This window comes from Phyllosticta citribraziliensis, assembly GCF_038025025.1.
Source record: "Phyllosticta citribraziliensis strain CPC 17464 chromosome Unknown J3D65scaffold_16, whole genome shotgun sequence".
NCBI lineage: Eukaryota > Fungi > Ascomycota > Dothideomycetes > Botryosphaeriales > Phyllostictaceae > Phyllosticta > Phyllosticta citribraziliensis.
This window is the reverse complement of record NW_027117353.1, coordinates 639,373-666,212: the sequence shown is the minus strand read 5'-3', so window position 1 is coordinate 666,212 and position 26,840 is coordinate 639,373. Positions and strand designations below refer to the sequence as shown.

At 54.0% G+C, this 26,840-nt stretch overlaps 9 protein-coding genes across 9 annotated transcripts; 6 read left to right on the top strand and 3 right to left on the bottom strand.

The window, feature by feature from the left end:
• Positions 1–233: 233 nt before the first annotated feature.
• J3D65DRAFT_642729 (gamma tubulin MipA) lies at positions 234–2,050 on the top strand. The gene is made up of 5 exons (XM_066802021.1): positions 234–267; positions 319–359; positions 433–545; positions 597–650; positions 704–2,050. The coding sequence occupies exons 1-5, from the start codon at positions 260–262 to the stop codon at positions 1,853–1,855; spliced, it is 1,368 nt and encodes a 455-aa protein (XP_066650113.1). The 5' UTR covers positions 234–259; the 3' UTR covers positions 1,856–2,050.
• Positions 2,051–2,852: 802 nt separating this feature from the next.
• On the top strand, positions 2,853–6,807 carry J3D65DRAFT_689200 (uncharacterized protein; the record flags this gene model as incomplete). Its single annotated transcript, XM_066803881.1, has 7 exons — positions 2,853–2,928; positions 2,983–2,997; positions 3,047–3,244; positions 3,301–3,325; positions 3,380–3,925; positions 4,106–5,847; positions 5,918–6,807. 7 exons carry the CDS (start codon positions 2,853–2,855, stop codon positions 6,565–6,567), a joined length of 3,252 nt encoding a protein of 1,083 aa, XP_066650112.1. The 3' UTR covers positions 6,568–6,807.
• A 509-nt stretch (positions 6,808–7,316) lies between these two features.
• On the top strand, positions 7,317–8,425 carry J3D65DRAFT_562365 (uncharacterized protein; the record flags this gene model as incomplete). Its single annotated transcript, XM_066797558.1, has 3 exons — positions 7,317–7,660; positions 7,709–8,163; positions 8,214–8,425. The coding sequence occupies 3 exons, from the start codon at positions 7,317–7,319 to the stop codon at positions 8,423–8,425; spliced, it is 1,011 nt and encodes a 336-aa protein (XP_066650111.1).
• Positions 8,426–12,638: 4,213 nt separating this feature from the next.
• J3D65DRAFT_562439 (uncharacterized protein) lies at positions 12,639–14,213 on the top strand (the record flags this gene model as incomplete). The annotated part of the gene is made up of 3 exons (XM_066797564.1): positions 12,639–12,992; positions 13,038–13,464; positions 13,666–14,213. 3 exons carry the CDS (start codon positions 12,639–12,641, stop codon positions 14,211–14,213), a joined length of 1,329 nt encoding a protein of 442 aa, XP_066650110.1.
• Positions 14,214–14,713: 500 nt separating this feature from the next.
• On the top strand, positions 14,714–16,311 carry J3D65DRAFT_174733 (t-SNARE). The gene is made up of 3 exons (XM_066794287.1): positions 14,714–15,203; positions 15,255–15,806; positions 15,862–16,311. The coding sequence occupies exons 1-3, from the start codon at positions 15,108–15,110 to the stop codon at positions 16,228–16,230; spliced, it is 1,017 nt and encodes a 338-aa protein (XP_066650109.1). The 5' UTR covers positions 14,714–15,107; the 3' UTR covers positions 16,231–16,311.
• A 1,022-nt stretch (positions 16,312–17,333) lies between these two features.
• J3D65DRAFT_642712 (uncharacterized protein) lies at positions 17,334–18,540 on the bottom strand. The gene has a single exon (XM_066802020.1). It carries the CDS (start codon positions 18,137–18,139, stop codon positions 17,828–17,830), a length of 312 nt encoding a protein of 103 aa, XP_066650107.1. The 5' UTR covers positions 18,140–18,540; the 3' UTR covers positions 17,334–17,827.
• Positions 17,372–17,722, bottom strand: J3D65DRAFT_529946 (ankyrin repeat protein; the record flags this gene model as incomplete). The annotated part of the gene is made up of 1 exon (XM_066796664.1): positions 17,372–17,722. A coding segment is annotated over one exon (351 nt), but the record flags the coding sequence as incomplete, so codon positions are not given.
• A 2,695-nt stretch (positions 18,541–21,235) lies between the features above and the next one.
• On the top strand, positions 21,236–22,778 carry J3D65DRAFT_681707 (Alpha/Beta hydrolase protein; the record flags this gene model as incomplete). The annotated part of the gene is made up of 5 exons (XM_066803738.1): positions 21,236–21,591; positions 21,641–21,902; positions 21,956–22,519; positions 22,569–22,694; positions 22,746–22,778. Exons 1-5 carry the CDS (start codon positions 21,401–21,403, stop codon positions 22,776–22,778), a joined length of 1,176 nt encoding a protein of 391 aa, XP_066650106.1. The 5' UTR covers positions 21,236–21,400.
• Positions 22,779–22,915: 137 nt separating this feature from the next.
• J3D65DRAFT_174598 (uncharacterized protein) lies at positions 22,916–26,830 on the bottom strand. The gene is made up of 7 exons (XM_066794284.1): positions 26,534–26,830; positions 26,455–26,481; positions 26,215–26,406; positions 26,123–26,147; positions 25,515–26,075; positions 23,478–25,447; positions 22,916–23,410 (listed from the first exon to the last, which is right to left on the bottom strand). Exons 1-7 carry the CDS (start codon positions 26,634–26,636, stop codon positions 23,001–23,003), a joined length of 3,288 nt encoding a protein of 1,095 aa, XP_066650105.1. The 5' UTR covers positions 26,637–26,830; the 3' UTR covers positions 22,916–23,000.
• Between the last annotated feature and the right edge of the window lie 10 nt (positions 26,831–26,840).

Sequence of the window (26,840 nt, the reverse complement as noted above, 5' to 3'; positions counted from 1 at the left end):
TACCATCGCCGCGGTCAATCAGGTGGACAGAGTTGTTGGACATTGGAAAAGCGTGCGCAGGGCATCAGCGGGGATGTTGTGGTTGAGGAATAGAAGAGCGAGACGGGAGTGATGGGAGGTGGTTGGAGCTGGAGCGGACGCGATTGGCTGCTTCGTTTGACGTCGTTGGAGTGTTGCGGCAACGACTTCGACGCGACACCTCTGCCCGCTACGCGTCTCTCCATTGCGAACCCCACCAACCCGAGCCACCACAGTCACCATGCCTAGGTACGCCTCTTGTCCCTCAGAAGCTCGAAGCAGCTACTGACCGCTCTCCAGGGAAATCATCACTCTTCAGGCTGGCCAGTGCGGCAACAGCGGTGCGTGCCTTGATCTCTCCGAGCTTGACCGCTCCCGACGACCTTGCGACCAAGCTGACGGTTGACTGCACAGTGGGCAGCCAATTCTGGCAGCAGTTGTGCCAGGAGCACGGCATCAATCAGGATGGAAATCTAGAAGACTTTGCGACAGAAGGCGGCGACAGGAAAGACGTCTTCTTCTACCAGGCACGACCTCCCGCCCTGCGCACTCGATGCGATCCAGTCTAACATGACTAGTCCGACGATACTCGCTACATTCCCCGCGCCATCCTCATGGACCTCGAGCCTCGTGTACGTCAACTTGCGCGTTTGCATCTCCTGGGATCGATTGCTGACTCCAGCAGGTCATCAACAGCATCCAGACCAGCCCGTACCGGAACATTTACAACCCCGAGAACTTTTACGTCCACAAAGATGGCACTGGTGCCGGCAACAATTGGGCGGCAGGATATGCCATGGGCGAGTCGGTGCATGAGGAGGTCATGGACATGATTGACCGCGAGGCCGACGGCAGCGACTCTCTCGAAGGCTTCATGCTGCTTCATTCGATTGCGGGTGGTACCGGGTCTGGTCTGGGAAGTTTCTTGCTCGAGAGGTTGAATGATCGATTTCCCAAGAAGTTGATCCAGACATACTCGGTCTTCCCGGAAAAGAGCGACGTCGTTGTGCAGCCATACAACAGCTTGCTGGCCATGCGCCGCCTCGCACAAAACGCAGATTCGGTCGTCGTACTGGACAATGGCGCCCTCTCGCACATTGCGTCGAATACGCTGCACGTCCAGGAGCCTTCGTTCCAGCAGACCAACCAGCTTGTCAGCACCGTCATGTCCGCCTCGACCACAACTCTGCGCTACCCCGGCTACATGCACAACGACCTCGTCGGCATCGTCGCCTCATTGATACCCACTCCGCGCTGCCACTTCCTCACAACATCTTACACACCCTTCACCGGCGACCAAGTCGAGCAAGCCAAGGCGGTACGGAAGACGACCGTCCTCGAGGTGATGCGGCGTCTCCTGCAACCCAAGAACCGCATGGTCTCAATCAACCCCAGCAAGTCTTCGTGCTACATCTCGATCCTCAACATCATCCAGGGCGAAGCCGATCCCTCGGATGTCCACAAGTCGCTCCTCCGCATCCGCGAGCGCCGCCTTGCAACCTTCATTCCCTGGGGCCCAGCCTCGATCCAAGTGGCGCTGACGCGCAAGTCGCCCTATGTGCAGTCGTCGCACCGCGTGTCGGGACTTATGCTCGCCAACCATACGGGCGTCGCTACGCTCTTCAAGCGCATTGTCGGCCAGTATGATCGTCTGCGCAAGCGCAATGCCTTCCTCGAGCAATACAGGCGTGAGGCACCCTTTGCCGATGGGCTGAACGAGTTTGATGAGGCAAAGGCCGTCGTTCAAGATCTCATCGCTGAATACGAGGACGCTGAGCAGGCGGACTACTTGACAAAAGAAACCGGGAAGGAGGCGGATGCAGCTGCTGGGACATGAGGTTGTCTAGGTGAATAATGTGCAGACGGCGTACATGGGACCGTAAAGGCGCCTGGCGTTTTGTGTCATGTCTTGGGGCGATTGAACCTTTGACGGCTGGCCGGATGGATTGATGTATGGACGAATGGCGTATGAACGGCGCGGCGCGGTAGCGACAGAATCTGGACTTTATCAACTACCTACCTTACCCTGTGGATTTGACATTCTGTGCCTTGCATCGAACCACGACGATCTTGTGAAAAGCAGTGAAGCCTCATCGGCATCGGAATCAAACAACTCCAGGGTCTCCCCACATGTGTGGAGCTGTGGGTACGATTGCGAATCGCGGCGGTCGCAGCGGTGTGAATATGCACAGCACAGCGAAGATGCTTCGTTACTAGAGGAGTTCAACGGTATCAAACACAGATCGGCCTTTGTGAGACAGATACAGGAGAAGATGGAAGTAGTCAGAACAACAGATTGGGATGCGTGGCTAAAACCAGAAGCAGCGGACCACGAGCGGGTCCGTCCGATCGACCCACACCACACAACTGTCCTTCGTCTCTGCTTCTTGCAACCCACACAACTTTTCCACTTCGTCGATGGCATCTCAACACAAGACGTGTGAGTCTCGCTCGCCCAGTCCTCTCAACAGCGGCTCGGAGATACCCCTTCTACAGCTGATGGATATCTCCACTTGCAGGACTTCGACGCCCACGTGCCAGAGCAAATCGAAGCCGTCCACGTCCACTTTTCTCCACTCGACACAATCGACCCCAACGGGCATTGCAATCTCCGGGCACATCTCGCTCAAGCAGTCAGCAGACTGAATCTCAACACCCCGCATTCATCGTGGCCTGCCATGAAAGTCTAGACACTGCTGTATTGCTTTGCAAGAGAACGACGAGCTCAGCCTTTGCGCTTTGGCGCACCTTCTTCATCGCTTCGCCGCAAGCCTTGGACTGGCGAGTGCTTGTAAGGGCGCCCGCCGCGTGGGCGTACACACAACCTTCTGAGAATGGGTGAAAATTACACGATCAATCAGTACTCGAACGCGGGCCCCACGATCGGACATCATAGGGGAGATATCATCGGTAAGCTGGGATCTAGTACTGAAGAACAGAGCACTTCTGACTGAACCTCAAAAGCAAACCAGACTGTCCGTAAGTGATACCCGAGGATGTTAAGATACTACATGTCTAATCTCAACAGTGGCGGGCGCATCGTTCAAGTCAGAAACTGATAAGTGCCGCGAGCTCATGGAATGGATTTCCCCACGCGACTCCTCGAAAGTGTGGGGAGAGATTCGCTCCAAAGTCGTCCAGGGCACAGGACAGTGGTTTCTCGAATCAAAACAGTTCACATCATGGAGGGACAAGAAATCACGATATCTCTGGGTCTCCGGGAAAGGTATATCCACCGTTGCCACCTCAGGATATGTACTAATGGAGTCCGTTGCATTTTAGCTGGTGCTGGAAAGTCTTTCCTTTCGTGAGTTTACACCTCTTTGCGTATGACTATCCTCAGACCCTGACTTTTGCACAGTTCCACTGCCATCGCCGAGATAAATGGCAAAGCCGGCCGACAAGTTGCATATTTGTACCTATCGTACAAAGAGGACCCTTCAGTCCAGGACTTGCTTGGAAATCTCGCAGGTCAACTTATTGGCCAGCTGATCGATTCTCTTCCGTTGCCACCCTTCATCCAAAGCGCTTGGAACGACGAAATGAAGAAAGTAAAGCCGTTTTCAGCTCCTCCGGCATTGCCTCAAGTTGAAGAGCTCCTCTCCCGTCTTGTAACCGACACTACCTTCGTGGTTGTTGACGCCTTGGACGAGTTCGATGCCAGTCAACGTCACATTCTCCTGAATCATTTGCGAGGGCTTCCGAACGTCAGCCTTCTGGTTACCTCCAGGTACAAAGCACTGGGAGAATTCGAGACAGTCGACATTGCTGCCCATCAAAAAGACATTCATGTCTACATCGACGATCAAATGGGCGTGGAAGGCTCACCTTTAAAGTGTCTCGTGGATCGAGACAAGAAACTGAGGGAAGAGATTCCTCGTGAAGTGCTAGAAAAGGCCGATGGAATGTAAGTATCAAGACCCTTTGAGTTCCATCAACCTGATGAGCGCGATGAACACTATGTCTGAACAATCCGCGGCTCGTCGATAGTCCTCTGGTGTACCCCGGACCGCTCCAAACCAGTCCGCCCGAATCACGCTCAACTGTAGCTTTGGCATGAACGCATGCTGATCCACTGAACCAATAGATTCTTGCTGGCCCGCCTCCATATTAATGCCCTCTCGGAGTGTGTCAACTCTGATGAAGTTCGAAATACGCTCAGAAAACTTCCAAGGAGTCGAAACTCCATGTATGAAGCTACTTTGGATCGAATCGAGAAGGAAAGTATGACTAAGCGGCAACGCGCCATGACGATCATCGGCTGGATAGTTCACGCATACAGGCCACTCGAGGTCGACGAACTTCGACATGCGCTTTTGACAGGAGGAACCAATGACTTCCTCGAATCTGGCGACCCTTCTTTCAGCTACAGCAGCTTAATCTCAAAGGACGATATCCTGGCCCTGTGCTGTGGCCTGGTGGAGACCGACAGCGATTTATCCTTCAGACTAATCCATTACTCTACTCAAGAATTCTTTGTCTCGAAGAAGGAGACACTCTTTCCGGACTTCCACGCAAGAATTTCGCTAGCCTGTGCAAAGTATCTTTGCATCCCACGTCTTGCCGACTGTGACGATACGCCGGATTCTGAGGATACAACAAGCCATGACGAGATGTTTGATCCCGAAGGCTTCTACACCAGTTCCCGCCTTGAAGACCTGCAATACGAAGGGGAACTCCAAGAATACATCAGGCTTGAAAAGTACCTCAACCAAGAAAAGGACAAAGGCCGCCATGTGGGTCTCGCGCGTGTCAGAAAAGGTTTCGCCGACGGTTTCTGCTACAGATTGCAGCCGGGTGAGAATGTCTATTTCAACGGTCAAGGCGTTCTGAAGCGGCTCCACTCTCGACTAAAATACCTTTTGTATCCATTCAGTGGATACGCGGGGAAGTTTCTGAGTGATCATTTTCGGTCGATCCTCAACAATAACAATCGTCTGGTCGTAGAGGATCAAATCAACCTTCTACTTCGAAATGAGGGAAGTCGACTCTTTCATAAAAATTTGCTCAAAGACTTCGAGAAAAATGTATCGACATGGGAGACTGATCACGCCGCCCTGATCGGGAGTTCAAGGCTTTTTGAGCATTACCTCAGGTCCAGTACACCAGATCATGTCAAATCGAAAGTGGAGCACGGGCTGGAAGTTGCGATAGAGAATGGCTGTTCAGATGTCATAAAGGCTGTTCTTGGCTTGGCAGACATAGTCAACCTGACAACCCAGCGTGGTCACGCACTCTTGCTTGACGCTGCGAGAAAGGGCTGCTTGGAGGAAGTTAATCAAGTCGTGGCCGCTATATTCACAGACCTGGAGAAACGAAAGACAATCCAAAGCCCGGGGTCCAAGTCCAAATCCGCAATGGCCATTGGTTGGTCGTCAAGGGCTGCCTATTCTTCGCGGTTTCCACCGCACCACTTTGGACGCGTCAACCCAACCTCAATCAGTGACCACATTCACCTTCTTCACGCCTCAGCCGGAGGCGACTTTGGTGCAATTGCAAGCCTCCTCCGCCGAAACCGTTTCATACTCTTCCCCAGAGATCTAGAGAATATGGGTTGGACCAGTTTGAGCACGAGGGCATATCTGATCCAGACCTCATTCTTTCTCTGTGTTGAGAGTGGCCACACCCAAGCGGTGAAAGAACTTTTGGATCATGGCATTAATGTGGATTGGCAGGACTTTAGGAGTTCTCAGACGGCATTGCACCGAGCTTTGTACAGAAACTCGAAACCCATGGTGCAGCTACTGCTGAGCAAAAATGCACGCCTAGATTTGAAAGACTGTCACGGGAACACCGTTTGGGCAGCCGTTCCTCTCATTCAAGATGCAAGTGAGGCCACCATTATCACCCTTTTCTTGGCTCAGTCACGAGCAATTTCAAGCTTACGTCCAAGGTGCAGTTCTCCCGCTTCTAATTGATGCTAGCGCCAATAACCCGCTAGCTCTGCGCTATGCTTCAGGCGCCCTCATTGATGCTGTCGACAAGAACGATCTCAAGCTAGCGAGGTCGCTCTTAGAAGCAGGTTGGAATCCCTGTATTCGAGATCTGGACGGGAAGTTGCCTCTACAGGTAGCTGTTCAAGAAGTTGGTCTCGAGATGAGCCAAATTCTACTTGAGTACAAAGCCGATCCCAATGTCTTCGTGGGTACAAAAATGACCCTAGTTGACGAATTGGAGATGCATGTACTGGGCAATTATGACACTTTTTCTTTATCGGAATCGATCAGAAAATGCAGGGCCGAGAATCTCCTGAAGGCACACGGTGGCAAGACAGCCAGGGAGCTTCAAAGGCTTTCGGAGGGAGAATCTGATTCAGACAACGAAGCCGAACATCCTCTCAGTCCGACGGATGTGGCCCAGATTTTCTACCCACCAGCAAAACGGCGGATGATGAAAGGGAATGGACTGAGACTAAACAAACAGGAATTAGCGCGCGGGAAACTCGTCGTCCAAAAGACAACGGTGTCACTAGACCACGAGAGAGTAGGGTCTGATGAGATTGCACTGAACTCCAGTTCCGTGAACGACGAGTCCACAGGCGCCGAGTAATCAAGCCTGCTGGTAAGCTTGTAATGTTATCGTGGGAAGCATCTCATAGTAACTCTTGGCCTTCGGCTCTTGGTTTTCTTGCCTTTTTTATACTTTTCTCGGCCTGAAGAATCATTGTGCCGAGGTAAGCAGCTATTGCGTCCAGCTGCCAGCGGATGGGTAAAAGCACAGGCAGATGTTGGCGGATAAGCCTTCTCGTGGTGGTTAAAAGAGGCTGGTGATGTTTGAGCGAGAATGGCCTCGATGATGGTGGCCCGTGACTTGTTGAAGGACTGATTCAAGCAAAATAATATGGTTGATTCCTCGGACGCAAGGAAGCACCGCTGGGACAGATCTACATTGCAATCTGCAAGCCAATCAACGAGCACCTGTCGGCAAGGGTGAATGCAGCCAAGCTGATTCCACAGCAGCTTCGGGCGGTGCGGACAGCAGGGAAGACGGAAATTCTGTTGGCGCGGTCGACTTGTCGATGGGGAATTGTTGATGTCGATGTTGGTGGTGAGGCGAGGCGTTGTGTTGGCCGCGGGAAAGGGTTCGAAGGAAATGACCTCACCAAGGGGCCCCACCAACTCCGGTCATCTCCCTCGCACGCGCGGCCATCGTCCCTCTGCTCCTCGGGCCACCTTTGGCTTCCTCAGACAACGGAACCACCCCATGGCATCCTGAAGGCCTGAGTGCCCCTTCGCTGCGGCCAACTCTTCTCCTCCACACTCTGGGCCATGATCTCGCTGTAACGACGCTCAAAAATGATGTTCCGCCGCCGCTCCAACATCCGCATCGCCCTCTACACCCTCACCGTGTTGCTGCTCGTCGGCTTCTTCCTCAACCTCCGCAGCGGCGTCATCGAGCAGGATTCGCCCTTCTCCGGGGATGGCGACCTGAAGTACCAGGAGGACCTGGGAACGTACACCGCCACGCCCAAGTCGCGAGTCGGCCAAAAAGCATTCGTCGTCGCAAGCCAACAGACGGACGATGTGGACTGGCTGTACACGTACTTCCCCGACTGGGAAAAGTTTCGCTACGTCGTGGACGATCCCAAGGCAGAGTTGACGGTGCCTCGCAACAAGGGCCGAGAAAGCATGGTGTACCTGACGTGCGTTGGCCCTCGACGTTTTGGCGGGCTCGGGCTAATCCCTCACAGTTACATCATTGAGAACTACAAAAACCTCCCCGACTACACCCTCTTCCTGCACCCAAAGCGTTACCAGTGGCACAACGACGACCCAGACTACGATGGACTGCCCATTCTCCGCAACTTCCAGTTGCCGTACCTCGAGCAGGAAGGCTACGTCAATCTGCGTTGCGCATGGCAAATGGGCTGCCCCGAAGAGATTAAGCCATATGAAAAGGACGATCGCGAGGCACAGCAGCAAGGCCATGCGGGCAATAGTTACTACCGGTCCTTCAAGGAAATCTTTGGGGAAGACGCCGTTGTGCCAGACCTCGTTGCCATCAGTTGCTGCGCGCAGTTTGCGCTCACAAGACACAAGATCCGGAGTATTCCGCTGGAAAAATACCAGCATCTTCGAGACTGGCTGGCGAACACGGATTTGGAGGACAGGATCAGTGGCAGAGTGATGGAATATGCATGGCACAGTAAGTGCTCATGCATTGCAAGTCTAGGAACGTTGCTGACTTTTGCTTAGTATTTTTCGGCAAGGATGCCGTCTACTGCCCCGTCGCCAAAGATTGCTATTGCAAGGTTTTCGGATTGTGCAGCCTGAATTGCACCGAGCCCGGTGGCTGTCAAGGCCAATACACGCTTCCGCCGTACTCGAACCTGCCGGAAGGCTGGCCGCTTGTGGGCTGGGATCTACAGCCGCGTAACAGATCTGTTGAACTCGACGTGCCCAATTGAAAACGGAAAGCCTTGGAGAACAATTCGAGTCCCACTTTTGCTCAAGACGATATGACGAGGCAGCCTTCCAGTCTGGCCGAAATCACAAGAATCCAGGCCGAGACCATACAGGGTTGACTCGCAACAATTAACGGCTGAAGCCGTGCGCTGTGTCCAGCCTGACCGATTTGCGAATCTACGACTCGACAACGAGATGACGCTGCACCTTGTCGAAACCAGAATGCATCGCGATCCTTTCACCCTTCGGGAGGACCCGGCTTGAATGCCATTAGATATCATTCGGATGGTTCGCAGGTTCGCGGACTCGGCAAATGCTGGGAAACTTTGAGGCTCAGTGCGCCCTAGGAAAGCTGCAGAACAACACGTCTGTTACGTGCGAGACTGACTGGAGAGAGAAGTTCAGCTTCGTAAGAGTCGACATGTCTTTTTGGATCGCGTGTCCTTGTTGGACCATACTACCCCAAAATTTTGAGTTTCATGTTGCATCACCGTTGCCTTGCTGTTTCCCAACCTCATGACCAATGATGTTTCCAGCCTCGTCAGATCGAAAGCCATATGATTATATATAGCACAGGCCATCTCGGTGTATCGATCAACCAACCAAGCCCTCGGATTGACCCTGACAGACCACACTCGGTGATCAGATCGTGAACGAGCACTCTCGACGCAAGCATGAGACAGAATCGCGGGGACTACGATACCAAGGACCTGGGGACACAATCAGCTGGAGCCTTGGACAAGGCTGAATTGACATGTTGACGAAAACGTTCTCAGCCTGAAGGGACATTGCAGCTGACCTGCATCTGTATCGAGACGTGCGCTTTCGAATCGATCAAGTTTCAAGAGACAGCTGGAGTACCCCCAGATCGCTTGGATGGTCTTCCGCAAAAGCGTCGCCAGTAACACCGCTTCCCTTTCGGCGATTTGGCCCCAGACCACACCCCTGTCGGCCATCAGACTGAGCCGCACTAGACCACAAACAAAGTCGAGGGACCCTCAAGTTGCGACCGATTCGCTTGATATTTTCCGGATCGTCTTGGATTGTGAGACAAGTCAGCCACATCCCGGCGAACTTGAGCCTCATGTTGCAAGGGGGCACAGCTCTCTCTTCACATCTGACACGGTCAGCGAGGCTTTGGAGATTCGCGGCCTTTTCCCGAGGCCTTTTCTCAGCATTCTATATTCTGACGGCAAATGACGACTTGCGCCTTTACTAATAGCCTCAACAACACGAGGCTGTGGCGTAGCATTGCGCTGGCTGGCTGGCTGGTTGGTTGGCACTGTACGTCCACGTCGAATTGCATGAACTGCTACAGGTAACATTCTGCATTCGAGCGGGCAAGACACGATCTGGGAACACCATTGGTGCTGAGCTACGGCGCCCAACTGAATCCTCTCGCAATCAATTAGTGGCTTTGCCAACACGGCTTGCTTTGAGGAACAAACAGCGCGCCGTCCCGAGTTCCCCGTTCCCGGCTGAGGCACACGCGCCCGCACTTGATGGATCAGCGAGATGTGATATGTATGCACAAAGCGAGCGCACGGCATGAAGCCGACTTCCTTTGCACATGTGTACCTGAAGCTCTAGCGCAGTGGTACCCAAAGACGCCAGCACAACACACGCAGTCGAGCAAACACGCACCGCTTTCGGTGTGGAGGAGCAGTCTGCCTGCGTCTGAGGTGTCTCGACAGCCGCAAGCGGGGCGGGCAAGTCTCCCGATTGAACCAATCTATGCATCCGACTGCTTTTTCCCTTGATGTCTCGAGAGGACCCGCAGCCTTGTCGCATACACGCGCGAGACACGCGCGCTTGGCCTTGCCTGGCAGCGGTGCTGCCCCTGGCCAAATCGGCTGCCTGACAGCCTTGCTCGACCACCCGGCACAAGGACAGGCAGGCATGTGGCACAAGTGCTGAATGGTACCTGTAAGCTTGTGGGTGCGGCACGAGCTACCCTACCCTACCCAATGCACCTAAGCGCGCTTGCGCCTCGCCTGTCCGGCTTGCGGCGCAAAGAACCTGGGTGGGTGGGCTTGATTGCGTCGCACGGCGCCTCGTGAACCCACGCATCTCTATTCGTCCACCACACGGCGTCCTGCCGTGCGGCTCTGTCGGGAGAGAGCGCGAGAGGGAGCCACAGTGGGCTTTCAGACGAGGCACCAGACAATGGAGAAAGACATGGTGGAGGGGGTGGCAGCAGTGGCACAGTGGGGAGAGGCGATGCGGCTCTTCGGCTGCTGCTGATGTGCAGTGCCATGGATGCGCCGCGCTTGTTTCCTCTTTGGGCACCCGGCGATGCGGCTCTAAGACGACATACTCACATATAGATAGAGCCCGCCAACGCTGGCTGCTGCCGAATTCATCATCATCATCATCATCATCATCATCATCATCATCAAGTGCCCAAGCTGGCATCCATTGCATTCCACACTCCTGAGCATACTCGAGTCGAAGCCATTCACCAACGATTTCCACCACGAGGCGGAAATTGAGCAAGGGAGATTCATTCCGCCCGTCGCAAAAAGCAACGCAGCGGCTGCGCACGCGAAGCAAAAATCAAAAGAGCACGGAGAGAACTGTCGAAATCGGTACAGATTACTTTTCAGGCTTTGGGAGAGAGAGGAAAAGCAAATCCTCATTCGACAACGCAAGGCGCGGGCGAGAACACCTTGCCTTGACTCGCCTTGCTTTGCACATCGCTCACTCGCTCCGGCCCACCCTCCTCTGCCCCCGCCGACTCCGATGTACGGGCTCTTCTGCTCCGCCTCGTCGTGTCGGTACTGGATAGGCCTCGTTGAATTCGGCTTCTGGGTAGCTGCGGCTGTCCGAGGAAGCAGACATCGCTACTGCGGTAGTGCTCGAGTGCATCATCATCACCATCATCATCACTATCGAAGAGGGGCATTAATCGTTTGATTTCCGCTGAAAGAGATTGCAGTAGCAACGAAAGGGCGAGACGAGACGGACGACATGCGCAATCTTGATACTTTGCCGTTCGACGTGCTGTTCGAGGTGTCGCGGTACCTGGCGCTGGACGACGTGGCAGCGCTGGGGTGTGCGAGTCGCCGGTTGAGAGGCGTGGTCAAGGGCGAGGATGCGCTGTGCCGGATGGTGGTTCAGGTGAGTTTTCTATTGAAAGATGCATCCACGGCGGCGCTCAAGGCTGGACGATTCGGGAGTATCTCTTTTTGCCGTTCCTCCTGAGTCGTCGTGTCTTCAAGTTCTCTACTGCACTTCATTATCTGTGGCCTCCACTCATTGGAGGCTTGCAGCCGCACAGCAGCATAAATATGTAGCTGACACTTGCTAAAGAACAACGCGCAATTCGCCCGCGAAGCTCTCCTCGCCTCGCGAGCCGAACACAACACAACTGCCACGGCCTCTTCTCAAAATGGATCTCCGTTGAATCAGCAGCAGCAGCCCACTCCTCGACCGACACCGCCTACCTTCTGCGCCGCGCTCCAAAGCATCCACGCACGGCGAGCCGCCTTCGCCTCGGCATCGCCGCGCTCCGCCTGCATCGTCGACTACGCGGCCGACTTCCTGTACGAAGAGGGCCTGCTGTGCTACGTCTACTCGCAGCCGAGGAGCAGCAGCAATGGCAGAGACGCAATCAAGATCCGCGTCCTCAACGTCGAAGAAGGCGGGAGAGAAGTGGCCGTGTTGGATGTGGGAGCAATCGCGCACAGCGTGGTCGAGAGCGCGGGAGCGAAAGAAGGCAGCGAGCGCGATGAGAGGCCGAGCAAAAGAAGACGAAGTGACGAGCGAGACGGGTCGACGTGGTGGGACGCAGAGATGCCATACGGGGGGGACATGGCGTACTGTGCAGCAGCAACACTGGGCTTCGAGGCGCCGCTGTGGGACGAGGCGAACTCGTCGTCATTGTCGGGGCGGTCTCGCTCAGCGTCGCCATGCTCGCTCACATCCACCAACGCAAGCCGGTCGTCTTCGTCGACCTCTCCGACCTATCCTCTTCCGCGAGTGACGCTGGTCCACTGCAGCGCGTCGATCCTGTCGCTCTACCTCAACTTCAGCTCCTCTCGTTCCGCGCCGTCGGCACCTTCGTTCCTCCAGCGCCACCCGCACTTCCTGGTCGCCGTCCGCCTTGCCAAAGCCGCCTGCTCCTCGGTCGCTGCCCCATGCCTCCGCGTCTTTCGCCTGCCAAACCGCCTTGGTGGGTACGGCAGCGACAACGACTTTGTCGTCAACGACGCCATGTCGACGAGCAGCGAAGGCGAAGGCGACGGCGCTGGCCGCGGTCTCAAGCTCTTCGTCCGCAACACGGACGCGTACTACTATTTTGGGACGCACACGGGGTGCGGGAGGCGCGGGGAGCGGTTTTGGGTGGTCCACGGCGTGAGCTTGAAAGACGGCACGCCGTTGAAAATCGCCAATGACAACGACAAGAGGTCCGCAGCAAAAAGAAAGAGTAGAGACGGCAGCAAAAGAGACATTGCGAAGCTCGCGCTGCCGCAAATGGCCAGCAAAGCGCTCGGCTCCGATACTTGTTTCTTCATCCACGAGAACCATTTCTACGGTCTTACCATTAGCGGCAGTGCGTTGGCGGATGTGCCTGCAGACTTGGGCGAAAGACCAGCGATAAATCAAGACCAGCTGCAAGACCCTCACGTTTCGACTTACAATTCGATCCGCTTCCCGCTCGAGTCGCCGACGCCGGATGCCGTTGAGACGGGCTCGCGGGTGTTTCGGCGACATCATGGCATTGAGGGGCCAATCAATGACGCATGGACGGCGTTGGACATTGCCGTGGATGAAGCGAGTGGGGGAGTCAAGGTGATTGAGGAGCGAAGGGAATGGGGGCAAGGAACGGGGACGCAAGGGGGAGGGCGTAGTGTCGGTGGAGAGAGGAGTTGGTACTTTGGGACATTGGGATTCGGCGAGGACTCGTCGTCGGAAAGGGATGACGATGAAGAAGAAGAAGGAGGAGGAGGGGAAGGGGAAGGGATGACGGTGCTTGACGGCGGCAGTCGGGACGACTCCAGCTCAGCGTCTGGGCCAGCACGCCTCTCGCCAGCCGGAAGTCTGCGCGCGTCCGGCCAGCCGTCACAGCCTCAGTCGCAGCCGTCGCCCTCGGCATATCCCGATGCTTATACCTCGCCCTTCGACGCTTTTCTTCCCGACTTCAACGTCGCCTGGTCCGACGCGACCCGGCCCTGGATCCGGCGTCCGGCCCGCGTCCACCGCGAGCGCTTGCACTTCGCAACCGCTGCGCCGAAAGAAGCTGGACGCGCCGAGGCGCTCCGCTCGTTCACGTTGTCGCGCACCAAACACCGGGCGTACAATTATTCCGCGAAGACGTTTTTGGACCTGGTGGAGGACGAGAAGTGCTGCTCAAGCGGGCCTTGCCTGAGATTGAGAGTGGGAGCGCGCAGGGAGAATACGAAGCAACCAAACGAGACTCGAGTTGGCCAAGAGAATTCCGTGACAGAGGGAGAGTTGCAGGGACAGGACGGAGCGTATGTGCACAAGAGGGCGAGAATGTGGCCGCCGGCGTCCTCTGGTTCTTCGGGTGGAGGCAGGGCCGGTTGCCAGTGTTCGGAGAAGCTACATGGCATCATGAATGCGCCGTTGTCGCCGAGCCGAGCAGACTCGCCGGTCGTCGACGTTGTCGGTGTGACGGACAGACGCAGCGTGGTCTTCTTGCGACGGGCCAAATACGGAGGAGGAAGGGAGAGGACAGGGCCGCTGGTTCTGATGAGCTTTGACGCGGGCGTTGCGGCTGAAGGACTGGACGGCGTGGGATGGAAGAGGGAGTGGTGTTGTATGTAGCTGTTGACAGGCGTTGAAATCCACTTCCCAGGCTGGCCTGAAACTGTCAGGGCCACGGCCGGCCGTTGTGGTCGTTTCATGGATGGGTGACATCATGTCGAGGGAGCGCAAGGATCCCATGGTGATTGGTCAATGTTTTGGCGCGCAGCCATCTGATGGTACTGTAAGCGTGTCGTCTCACCACCCCAAGGGAGGGAGGTTCCTCGCGCGCGGCCACGTCGACGGCCGTCGTTTGCGATCGGCCGTTGAAACAGGCAGGATGGTGTTTGTTTGCCTTGTCGCTGATGGTCTTCGCTTCGGTGTGCAATTAAGCTTAAGGTAAGGCAGCCCGGTCCGCCGCTACTTGTACATAATAATGGGCCACCTCAGACACGCAGATCCGGCGGCGATGAAAACGATGGCACAGGGAGTAAGCAGCAGAGTAATTAAAGAAAAGTGGCCGAGGAGGGATGGCAAAGGCAAAGAGGCGAGAGAGGCTGTGTGTGTGTGTGTGTGTGTGGAGAGTAACCACCCAGGCACCGGTAGCAAAAGAGTCCCTGCGCCCCACTGCAGGCAGTGCCACGCCACGCCACGCCACGACCGACGGTCTCTGGTCGGCGCCCTCGAAATTGCCCAACCACTGCCACTGCCTGCTCTCGCTCTTCTCTGCCACTCTCTGCTCTCCAACGACAACAGCAACACCACCTCTTCCACCTCCATCCGCATTCTTGATACCCCCCAGCCTCCGCTCCGGCTTCCGCCACTCCATTGTCGCGCTTCCGCAGGGACCGAACATCCCTTACCGCGGCCCGTCAGCATCCATCCAAATACGTCATCCGTCTTGTTCCGTACCCATCCATCTCCTCTCCGCACACTCGCCGACTCCCATCTCGACCCAACTCCACCATCGTCACCATGTCCTACGGCGGATACAATCAATATGGCGGCAACCCCTACGAGCAGGACGAGGCCGCCAATCCCTATGGCCAGCCCAGCCCGTACGCTGCTCAGGTGCGTCGCATCCGTTTCAATCCTCAAGGCCTCGTCTGACCCCTCGAGCAGCAACCCCCGCCGCTCACCCACCAGCAAGCCTCCAACTACTCGCAACCTTCACAATACTCGGAAATTCCCATGGCGGAACAGGGAACCGCCACCCAGTCGCAGTACTCCTTGTCCGATCAAGATTTCCTCGGACGCGTCGGTCTGTGCGGGAAAAACATCGAGCTGCTCACGACCCGCATTGGAGAAATCGCTACAATCCATCAACGCCTGCTGAACGATGCCAACGAGGCCCACGCGCAGGCTCAACTGAAAACCTTGACCACCGATACACAGATTCTCAACACGAAGATCAAGGATGAGATCAGGTTCCTCGAGGCCGACGCCATGCGCAGCGGAAACAACAGCACCAAGAACAGTCACAGCCGCAGACTCAAAAACACCTTTCAGGAAAAGCTGCACGACTACCAAGTTCTCGAGAAGAAGTACTCCGATCGTTACCGGGACCAAATCAGGCGCCAGTACCGCATCGTCAAGCCAGATGCAACAGAGGAGGAAGTTGAGGCTGCTGCCAACGAGGATTGGAACCAATCCGGCGGCCTCTTTCAGACGGCGGTAAGTGTCGCACCCATCACATACTTACCGAGCAAGTCGCTAATGAAACCGGCAGCTCAAAACCAACCGCTCGGGCCAGGCGAACAGCGTGCTCGGCGCAGTGCGCGCACGCCACAACGACATTGAAGTCATCGAGAAAACGATGAACGACCTTGCCCAGCTCTTCATTCAGCTCAACGAGGCTGTCGTCCTGCAGCAACCCCAGGTTGAACAGACTGAGCAGAAAACGGAGGCTGTCCTCGAAGAGGGCAAGCAAGCGAACGTCCAACTCGACAAGGGCATTGACCACATCCGCCGCCGCAACCGCCTGCGCCGCTGGACCCTTTTCATCTTCATCCTCATCGTTTGCATCATCGCCCTGGTCGTCGGCTTGTACTTTGGGTTGAACAACAAGAAAAACAACAACAACAACAACAACCCGTAATCTCACACACGGAATACGGGTCGCGTTGCCGGAAGAGTTGCTCCGGCGTACAGCGAATGGAACCTGTTTGGTTGACGCTCGCTCCAGTGAAGACGGCCTTTGTCGACCGAGGTCGTCGCCGTAGGTAGGAAGCCATGTCGGATCCGCGACATAATCAAAAACTCAAAATCTGCAACGCGGGTTCGACAAATGTGGGGTGGACATGATTTGAAGCGAAGCGAAGCAAGGCAGCATGAAAACGGCCAGGTCTGGATTGAACTCGATGATCACTATGGGACGGACTTTCTCCTTTTTCAGTTCCCTTTTCTTCTTCGGCAGCAGTCTACCGTACCTCGGTCTTGTGTTGTATCTATGGAAAAGATGCACGCATAGGGAATAGGTAGGCTGCGGGATGTAATAATTTTTCTTTTCCTTTCCTTCTTTCCTTTCTACGACTACTGTCACGTTCGTCATGTCCCCTCCCCCCCTCTTCATGTTCTTCCTCTCACTTTTAATGCCCCTTTTTTTTACCCCATCATCATCGGTGTGCAGTCGAACCGTGTGTCCAACTGTCTCCAGCTAGAGGAGCGGGAGCGGGACGAGAGATGGCTCGGCGAAGGTGGATGATAGTCGAGCAACGCCGAGGTGGCAGAGGCGCCTTCCATGTTGCGTGCGTGCGTACTTTTATTCATGTATGTATGGGTGGATTGATGGACAGCACTTTTCAGCTTGGCTTGGCTTGGCTTGGTTTGACTGGCCGGATTGCGACGTGGTCACATCCAGACGACGAGTTTACCTGCAGGTGGTGGATGCCTTTGTTTCGGATCTCGTGAGTTGGTCCTATGAGCAAGCTTCCCTGTCGTTTTTAGCTCTTTTGCATCGGCGGAACGAAAGGAACTGACTTTACTTTACGTATACATCCTGAATTCAAGAGTAGCTGTTTCTTTGGCATACGCTTGCGTGTCGTCACGTTTTTAAGTATGCTTTCCTGAATGCGCAGGCGGTTGTCCTTGTCGTCGGTCCCGTGGGTTCTCTGCTTTTGGGAATGCTAGGCTTGTGGTGTTCGGCGTGCATCACCAGTCGATTCCAACAGACTTGGACCAGTCTTCGCGCCATGTTCGATCAGCAGTTCCGCCACTTCTGTGCTGCAGGCTTCGTCGAGCGGAGTCTTGTCCCGCTTTGACAGCACGTTGCAGTCCGCACCTGCATCCAACAGAAATTTGACGCGATCAACGGAACGGTACCGAGACGCGATGTGCAGAGGGCTCTCTCGGTCCTGGTCTTGAGCAGACGGGTCTGCCCCGCACGCAAGAAGGTGCTTGACGGTGTGCGTTTCGTTACTACGGATGGCGAGGTGCAGAGGTGTCTTCCCAGACGGATTTCTGATGGAGATGTCGACGCCAGCTTGGACCAGAAGCTCGATGCAATCGGCGTGGCCATTGTGGGCAGCGAGGTGCAGAGTCGAGTCTCCGAACAGGTTTCGAGTCGAGGCGCTCAGGCCGAAACCTAACAGTGTTCGCAATAGACCGGCTTGTCCATCACGCGCTGCCATGTAAACGGCCGGTGCACCGGATTCCGGATCAGCATCGCGGAGAAGCTTCAGGACTGAGGGAATCTGTCAGCTCACAGGCCCCAGCCAATCGCTTGACCCGAAGAGTTGGGAGAGGATTTCACCTTCGACGCTATTGGTACCAGATTCTGGCAGCCACATTCGCCAGTCTAGACACGCTTGCCTGCTAAGCAAAAGTTTCATGATGGGCCAACAGTTGAGAACCACGGCGCGGTGAAGCGGCGTCTGCCATTCCAAATCTCGCGAGTCGACCTCGATCCCGTGATCCAGCAAGACCTCTACCGCCTGCGTGTGGCAGTTCTCGACGCACAAGAAAAACGCCGTGTAGATGAGCAGAGCCTTGACCCGGTTCTCCAACATCTTCTTCGGCTTCGACAGGGCGGCAAGTTTGACCGACAAGGTCAGATCGATGCACCTCTCTTCGACGAGTCGCCGGATTGCGGCAGCATCTCCCGTCGTCACCGCAGAAAGAAGCCGGACGTGGCTTTCGAGCTTGACGAGCGACAGTCTTGGGAAGAAGCGATCGTTTTCTGACGTATCTGGGCGAGGTGCGCTGTCAAACCAGTCTCTTGTCCGCTTCGTCAGCGTTTTCGACTTGTGATGGAACTTGGCCGCGTCCAAGTTGTCGACAATTTCGGAGACGACTTGGTTCACTTCGGTCAGGAACCCTTGCTGTGCAGTGCCGATGAGCAGGTAATGGCCATCTATGCACGTGAGGTCAACAAGGCCAGCCCTGAGCAGCGCCCTCACCACATTCGTGCAGCCGTGCCGCGTTGCAATCTCCAACGCTTTCTCTCGGTCCTCCCGAGTACTGCCTTGACTGTATTGTTCAAAAAGCGATACGCTTCCAATGAAGGCGGCGTATTCAGCCAGGGTCTCGAGGTGAAAATGTATATGCCAAGTCAAGGATTCAAAAACCGATTGCTGGAGGGCCAGCTTGGGCGGGCTTTGCCAGATGATGCGAATCTGCTCCTCGACAAGCGATCGGGTGGCGTCGTCGGAGAGCGCCTTGAAATGGTGCACCAGGTACCTGCCGGCGTAGCTGACGAAGGGATACAGCCAGAACTTCAAATCGGAAGGAAGTCTCGTCAGAACACCCGAGCCATTGTAGTACGGCACATTGGGTGCCTCCCACCTTATCTTCAACCCGTCCCGATTTCTTGACAGCTCGAAGTGCTTTTCGCGGTACTCGTAATCGTCGTACCCCTCGATTGTCTTGCCTAGTCGTGCTTCCTCTTTGGTTTTCTGGATTTCCCACAGCCTCTCATACTCCTTGAACTCTTCGGCGTAGTCGTGGGGCCCGTTGCAAAGTCCGCCGTCGGTATATTGTGCGCGTCCAAACTTGCCGCGATCCAGTTCAAGGACTTCCAGACGCGGGAGGCAAAGATATTTTGCGCACGCCAACGCTATTCGAGCGTGGAACTGTGGGAAAAGCTCAGCTCGCCTCTCGTGCAGAAACTCCTGCGTGGTGAAGTGAATTAGCTTCATCGTGTTGTTGTTACCAGCATCGATTTCTACCAAGCCGCAACAAAATTCCGTAATGTCTTCGCCCGAGAGCGTGAAGCTGTGGTCGAAGAAGGGATCGCCGGGCTCAAGGGGTGAGTCCACCTTGCCACCTATCAAAAGCGCATGTCTAAGTTCGTCGAGTTCCAGTGGTCGACCCGCGTGGACCATCCAGCCGAGAATCGACAGTGCCCATTTGCGCCTCGAGTCCTGTTGGCTGTCGATTCGTTTCAAAGTACTCGTGTACATCGAGTCCGGATCGCTGGGCAGCTTCTGCAGCGCTTTTTGGACCTCGCCACGAGTGTCCAAAGCGGCAAGCGTGTCCATGTGGCATCGGGCCAAGAGAAACCTGTTTCTCAGAACGTCAGTGTTCAAGTCATCCTCAGCGCTTCAAAGTGGGGAACCCACATGCCGTTGGCCCTCTCGCAGACGGCGCTTTTGATTTCTTCCTCTAAGCGCGGCACTTGATCGGTATACCGCTTCAAACGCGACTCGTGGGGGATCCTTTGGTCAACATAAGCTCGAATATCGGGTTCTTGCGCTGAAATTTCCATCGTCTCAAATCCACTCGTCGATTGATCCCGTGACGTGACGAAAAGATTGACATTTTTCATCTTACGCAACGAGTTCAGCAGACTTTGTCGTTGGCTGGGATCGAACTCATCTAGCGCATCGACGACTATGAAGGTGTCATTGGTGGACGCCAGTTCCGACAAAAGGTGTTCAAGTTGTGACAAGTCCGGGCGGTTTCCGAACGGGTTCGGTTTGTTATTCTCTCCGTTAAAAAGGTCTCGCACGCAGGGAGGCAACTGACTGCCAATGAGTTGACCAACAAGACTTCCAAACAGGTCGGTCAGAGCGGGTTTCTGTTTGTATGACAGGGACAAGGAAGCAACTTGGCAATCCCTCTTGTGCTGCTTGAGTTCCTTGATGACGATGGATCTGGCAAAAATCAGGAATATTTACCCCCTGCGTCCTAATGATTGACTTACGAGAGAAACGACTTTCCAGCCCCGGCTGAAGAGACACGGGAATCGTCAGCCTGATATCCGCATTGCGACGGCAGTGGTAGACATACGCTTCCCAGAACACCAAAGATACTGAGTATCCCTTGTCTTCCATGACAAGAACATCTGCGAACTGAGAAACCACTGGCAGGACCCGTGCGCAGCTTTGTTGAACAGATCTCGTTGCTGTTCGCAACAGTCCAGCGGAGACAGCCAGCTCACTATCTTCTCGCGCACCTCCGATTCTATTGCGTGTGGTTTGGGCGAAGCGTGGTAGTTTATGACCTGGGAGCCTGTGATATTACAGCAAGAGAAGCAGGTGTTGGCTTGATTCGAGTTCCCAACATACCAATTTGAGTCTGCTGTCCGTGGTTGATCGAGTTCGCGACAAAGAGACCACGCTCGTTCGAGACGTCACCAAAGGTGTTGTCCAAAGAAGGCGTTTTCCCAGGAACCAGTCCAGCAAAAGCGATCGCATCTTTCTCCATGGCTTTGGACTCGGCAACAACTTTTGACAATGTTTCCGGGTATCGACGCAGTATCCAGGGGCAGTTTGGTTCACAACAATATCAAAAGTCCAATTCACTGTCGACCATCTCAATGTTGTATATAGACCCGCGGTGCCAAAGTCACCATGGAGTCTTCAGCTGGGATTTGTTTCAACGGGTGACTCAGCCACACGCACTCGGGGCGTGTCGGAGCGCAAATGGGAGTGACTTGTCGGTTCCTAGCGCCTGAATTCGACGCATCATCTTTGCATCAAGAACTAACAAACCACTCCGCCTGCCAATTCAGGTGTAAGTCTAGCATGTCGTCTAGCACGTCTCACAGCCGCGTCTTGCAAGTGCCATCTTATAAGACACGTGCAGAGCGAAACATTGCTTAGCAAGACGCGCACTGAGGAAGACGCGAGCTATGTCTCGCATTTCTCCCGGATAGTGAAACCAACTTAAAAACAGTACTTGAGATATCGCCATTTGGTGGTATATATGGGACCTTCAAACTCGTCGAGGACAGTGACTGCAGGTTTCCAGAAAACTGATTGCACTTGATTTTCTACTACACATCCAAAGCAGTGAACCAATCGACGTACGAAAACCCTTTCGCGAACATGGTGAAATTGGAGATGGGCCTCCGCGGCTTGACATTTGAGCGCGGACAAGGAGTTGCTCAGGTTGAGGGGAACGCAGAAATGAAGCCTGCAACTAGCCAGGCTGGACCTGCTCAGGCTGAACAGACAAGAATGACACCGAAGACAGGGCTTGGTGAACCGCTGTCTGACCCGCCGAATGCAACTGTTGAGTACGGGTTTTCGCCAGGTCAGTCGGGACTGGTAGATTGACAATCACAGCATCATCTTCGTTCATGGCCTTGGAGGCGACAGAGTCAACACTTGGTCCACAAAGCCGACTGATGAGGATCCTGACCCGGTGTTCTGGCCCAAGGACTTGCTGCCCGATGTTTGCAAGACGGCTCGGATCCTCTCTTTTGGGTACGACGCCGACTATGCGAGATCCTGGCTCGGCAAAGAGATTCCCCTGGAGACTAGCTTGGATGAGTATTCCACTTCCTTGCTTCAAAGCCTTGCTGGGCTGAGGAACCGGACAGGAACTGTGAGATCAATTCATCACTCGGCGTTGGTTTGGAAATGACTGACCATCTCAAGCTGGAGCGTCCTTTGCTGTTCGTTGCGCACAGCCTTGGTGGACTCGTTGTCGCGAATGCGCTCTCCCGGCAGCATGGTTCAGATGTCGCCAGCCACAACATCGCAGATGCGACGAAAGGTGTTGCTTTCCTCGGGACCCCATTCAAAGGATCGAGCATGGCGTCAGTTGGAAAAGTCATTCTGCGCGTGGCTTCTCTCTTCACGACAACAAACGACAGCAGCATGAAGAATCTCCAAAAGCGATCAGAGAAGGCATCCGACATCACTTCCGCGTTTCTGGCGTACTTGGACGGCAGGGCGCATTCTGATGATGGGAACTATCTTGATGTCGCTTGTTTCTTCGAGGAACATCCCATGCGGATCGCAAAGAGCTTCGGGCTTGTGGTCGACAAGGATTCAGCCACGATTCCGGGGAAGAAACCGCAGCCAATTCCGGCGAACCATCGCGAGATGTGCAGATTTGCCTTTCCCGAGCATTCTGGGTTCCGCAGCGTATCTGATCAGCTCTGCCAGTGGATCACTGCGTTGGAATCTCCGTCGTCAGAGGAAGCTGTGCAAACTCAAGTAAGTCAATCGGTTGGAATAGGGGTTCTGGTCTGACAGTCAACTCTAGACGAGCGCGATCCATATTGGAGATACAATCTTCCGGGAGAGGGTCGAGAACCACGGTGGTGTCATCATGGGGAGTGTGTATAATGCAGCTGCAGATGGTATGCATTTTATTGGGAGCTCGACGACGGTAAGCGGTCATTGGCTCAGGAGATGCCCCTCGGCGCTAACATTTGCTCAGAACTACAACGGATGGCATCCGGAGGGCCGCTGAAGCTTGATCTTACATCTTGGCCAGCATTTGACCTAAACGATCGCAGAGGGTGAGGAGCAAAACCGCCTGCACAGACAAATGAATGGGTTTGAAGCCACAAACCAATCCATGTGCTCTCTGAAGGCATCAAATTAATTACATGGTTGAATATATTACACATAAGATCGTGGCTACTTCTCGGACTGACGCGCGCGGTCCTATCACACCTCAGAGAAATGGGTCCTACATTTCTTTTAGCTCCTCGTCGATGAAACCCTTCAAACGGGTCATATCTTGCTTCCTGGCTTTTCCTGGTCGTCTCTCTGCGCCGTGCTTGACAAGCAGGTCTACCATCTCTTGCATCCCGGTGTGCGTGGCTAGATCAATCACGGTCCCCGGATGGCACTTCATGCCCTGATTCGGGTCGGCCCCGAATTCCAGCAGAATCTTGGCGCATTCCAGATGTCTTTTATGAACGGCAATTTGCAGGGGAGTCAGTCCGTATCGGTTCGGGATTGAAGGGTTGACTTTGTTGTTCAGAAGGAATATTACGTCGGGGCTTTTCCCCGCGCAGACTGCCCTATGGAGAGGATGGAACTTTCGTCGGCCAGATGAGTCAGGATCTACACCAGCGTCCAACAATTCTTTTGAAACTAGGTTTAATGGTCAGCCCTAGAGGTCTTGCATTGTATCCTGCGAAGAAAGAAAAGGGTATCGTACCTGCGGCACGAGCCGCGCATGCATATGCGCTCCAGGGTGTATTGCCACCAGCATCTTTACGGTTCGGGTCTGCTTTTCCAGAAATCAATAACCTGACCATGGGTACGAGGTCCTTCTTGACGGCAACGTGCAGCGCTGTTTGTGACCCGAAGAATGTTGCGTTGGGATCGAAACCATGATCTAGGAATACCTGTACCGCCTCCTTGTAATTTCTCCCTACGCACAGAAAGAATGAAGTCCTGATCAGGAACTTTTTCTTCCTTTCTTTACTGGAGTTAGTCTTTTGACGTGTTCTCAGATCGACCAGATTGCGTTCTGCAAGGCTTGATATGTGAACAGCATCACCCTTGAAACAAGCAATGAGTAAGCGCAGGTAATGGTCCGGCGGCTCGAGCTCTTTCAGGGTCATGACCCTTTGCTTTAAAAACTGCGCGGGATGGGGCTCTCGCGGCTCTGAAGCTTCGATGGGGAGGCCAGAGCAGCTGGGTGTGGTAAAGGACTGGCAGAAACCAACTCCGAGCCAAACCATGACCCAGAAGTCTAGCGTGGTTTCTGAATCGGATGTTTGAACCACTCTCCTTGCTGCCATTTTGGGTTCAGCATGTCCAGCCGCTGACTCTATTCGCTGTGGCCTCAAATCCTCGCACATGCTGGAAAGGATGAGGCGCACCACATCCGGGTTTGCCTTTGTCGTGGCGAAAAGAATGATATGCGAAAAGGGGTCTTGGAGGCGCAGTTTCACTCCATGATTGAGGAGAGTCTCTACTACGTCATCAAACCCGTTTTTAACAGCGATAGCCAGAGCGTATTGGCCTCTGTCTCTCAGCGTGACTATCTGGTGGCCATTCTGGATGAATTCTTGCACTAGCATTGCGCTGCCAAAAAAGGCAGCGAATTGGATATCCGAGGGGTGACCTGATAATTCGAGCATACATCTAAACGAATTTGACCATCTGTTCGCTGATCCAGGGGAGTCAAGTTCAGAATTTGGGAAGTACTGATAATCGATCTCCATGGAGCCGAGTAGCCTGGCCAGGAATAGCGTTTTTGGAAGACTTTTGATGAGTGAACGGATCTGAGCCTCCACGTCTTTTCGGGCTTCCGCATTTAAGTCTTTTCTGAAATGTTGTACCAAGTGCAGTGCGGCGTATTCAGAGAATGGATATCTCTTCAATTTGTTGGTGAGAAAGGGCTCTGTGTCGGTATCCTCATCACTGTCTTCGACAGACTGTTCGGCCGACTCTTCGGACCCTTCATCTGACTCCCTATCCGACTCCGCGCAGGGCCGTTCTCCAGTTGTCTGAGGTGAGTCTTTATGAGAGTGCGAACAAGATTCCCGGCCATACCCCTGAAAAGACTCTGGGCCTGAGTCTGAATCTGAGTTTGGATCACAGTCTGGATCCGAGTCTGAATCGTAGAATCTGATATCTGAGTCGAACACTTCTGAGTTGGTATCGCTGTCGAAGTTCGGCCACAGCGTAAGCGCTCCGCTTTCTGGGTCAGTGTATTCTTCCAGCTCAGGAGTGCAAAGGTACGTTGCACACGCGAGCGCGATCCTTGAATGGAACGAAAGGAACAATTCGTTCTTTCTCCTATCATCGAAGAATTCCATTGCTGTCTTGTGGAATAGAGTGACTGCACCGAGGTCGCGGTCAATGCTGACCAAGCCACAACAGAATCCGGTGATGTTTTTCTCCAGAATCAGGTTGTTGAAATCGAAGTCTTTGCCAGGTCGGATTGCCAGAGCATGTCTGAATTCTTGGACCCCAAGAGGTCTAAATGCGAAAAGTATCCAGCCAAGGATGGACATGGCGCAGTCTTCTCTTGCTTTGCCCTGCTTGCGGATCCGCTCCAAAGCATTCTCATAAACCTCATTGAGCTTACTGGGTAATGCCTCCAGGGCTTCTCGGATCTCTGTGACTGTTGTTGCATCAGCGAGAGCGTCCATGTGGAATTGAACCAACAGGAACCTATCACATGTGGAGGCTTAGCGTTGCAATTCACTGTACTTGGGACAGATGAGATGCCCTGACTTACATTCCATTGGCCCGTGATTTGATCGCTTTTTGAATCTCTTCCTTCAGGCCTCTCGTATCCTTGGTGTATTCTTTCAAGTCCGCATCGTTCTCAATTCTTTGTTCGATAAATTTGTTCACATCGTCCCCGTTGGCCGATATTTCTAACTTCATAAAGTCCTCCGGGGCTTGCAAGACCCTTGATGTGATCATGAGTCTGTGATTTTGGATTTTCAGTAAATGAAAGAGCAGGTCCTTTTGTCGGGACGTGTTCAATTCATCCAAAGCATCGATGACGATAAAGTTCTTGCCGTCTGATGTCAGTTCCGCAAGCAACTTGTCCAGCTGTGGTAGCGAAGGTGGGTCCTGGAAATCGTTTCCCAATTTGCGCTCTGTGTCCCAAAGCTCTTTCATGGCTGGCGGCATTTGTGATGAGCCAATGAGCTGTCTTGCAAGGGCTCCGAGTAATTGAAGGATGGACGGGTCTTTTCTGTACGACAGGTAAAGGAAGGCGACTCGACAAGGTTTTTCTTCCTCCTTGTGATCTTGGAGAATGCCGCGGAAGTGGTTGATCGCGATAGACCTGTAACGCAGTCAGATAAGATTTCTCGTTAACGGGAAAATACTGACGCCAGAGAAGTTTTTCCAGCACCCGCTGTGGTCAAAATCAGAATGTTAGCGAGGGCTCGACGGCGCAGAATTGCATAACCAGTGCATCTTACGCTGCCCGAAACACCACAGCTTTTTGTTGTTTTCAAGCAGCATCTTGAACTGCGTAGAATCAAGCAGCCACTGTCCGGTCCCAGGAACAATGTCTTTGTATATCGCATCATGCTGACTCGAATACTCAAAGGGTGAAAGCCAGTTGAGTATCGTTTCGCGCTCTTCGTCCTCATGATGAGGACCACAGTTGTCTATTGTCGTTAGTGTTCTGGTTTGCGATGTTGGATCATTCTACTCACAGTAGTTGTTGTTGTTCTGATCCCTAGCTTTTAGTCATCAGTGATTGGTGCGCCTTTTCAAACATCATAATTAACTTACCGACCAAGGTTGCTCCTGGAGCTGTTAATTGGTGACTAATGATGCCTTTGTTCGATTGAAAATGGCTAGTCACAGTCCCTGGGGCTGTTGGAGCATCGGCCATCTTCTATGGACCTTCGGATGCTCACCCGCCGACGGACTGTTGTATCTTGGAGGTCTGCAATATGTCGTACAGATAGCTTGAAAAGTGATCAAGAGGCGGAAGACTTTTGTGCGTCACGTACAAGAAAGCAGGGACCAAGTCACCAAGGCGAAGCGCGTCGGATGTGGGGCGGATGAGCCTCGATTCATTCGTCCTTGATGATCA

Coding starts and splice junctions, on each gene's coding strand:
- J3D65DRAFT_642729 (XM_066802021.1), top strand. Junction 360..432: donor TGGCCAGTGCGGCAACAGCG/GTGCGTGCCTTG, acceptor TTGACTGCACAG/TGGGCAGCCAATTCTGGCAG. Junction 651..703: donor TCATGGACCTCGAGCCTCGT/GTACGTCAACTT, acceptor TGACTCCAGCAG/GTCATCAACAGCATCCAGAC.
- J3D65DRAFT_174733 (XM_066794287.1), top strand. CDS start 15,108: ATGTCCTACGGCGGATACAATCAATATGGCGGCAACCCCTACGAGCAG. Junction 15,204..15,254: donor CCAGCCCGTACGCTGCTCAG/GTGCGTCGCATC, acceptor CCCCTCGAGCAG/CAACCCCCGCCGCTCACCCA. Junction 15,807..15,861: donor GCGGCCTCTTTCAGACGGCG/GTAAGTGTCGCA, acceptor TGAAACCGGCAG/CTCAAAACCAACCGCTCGGG.
- J3D65DRAFT_642712 (XM_066802020.1), bottom strand. CDS start 18,139: ATGTTGGAGAACCGGGTCAAGGCTCTGCTCATCTACACGGCGTTTTTC.
- J3D65DRAFT_174598 (XM_066794284.1), bottom strand. CDS start 26,636: ATGGCCGATGCTCCAACAGCCCCAGGGACTGTGACTAGCCATTTTCAA. Junction 26,482..26,533: donor TCCAGGAGCAACCTTGGTCG/GTAAGTTAATTA, acceptor GATGACTAAAAG/CTAGGGATCAGAACAACAAC. Junction 26,407..26,454: donor TCAGAACAACAACAACTACT/GTGAGTAGAATG, acceptor TAACGACAATAG/ACAACTGTGGTCCTCATCAT.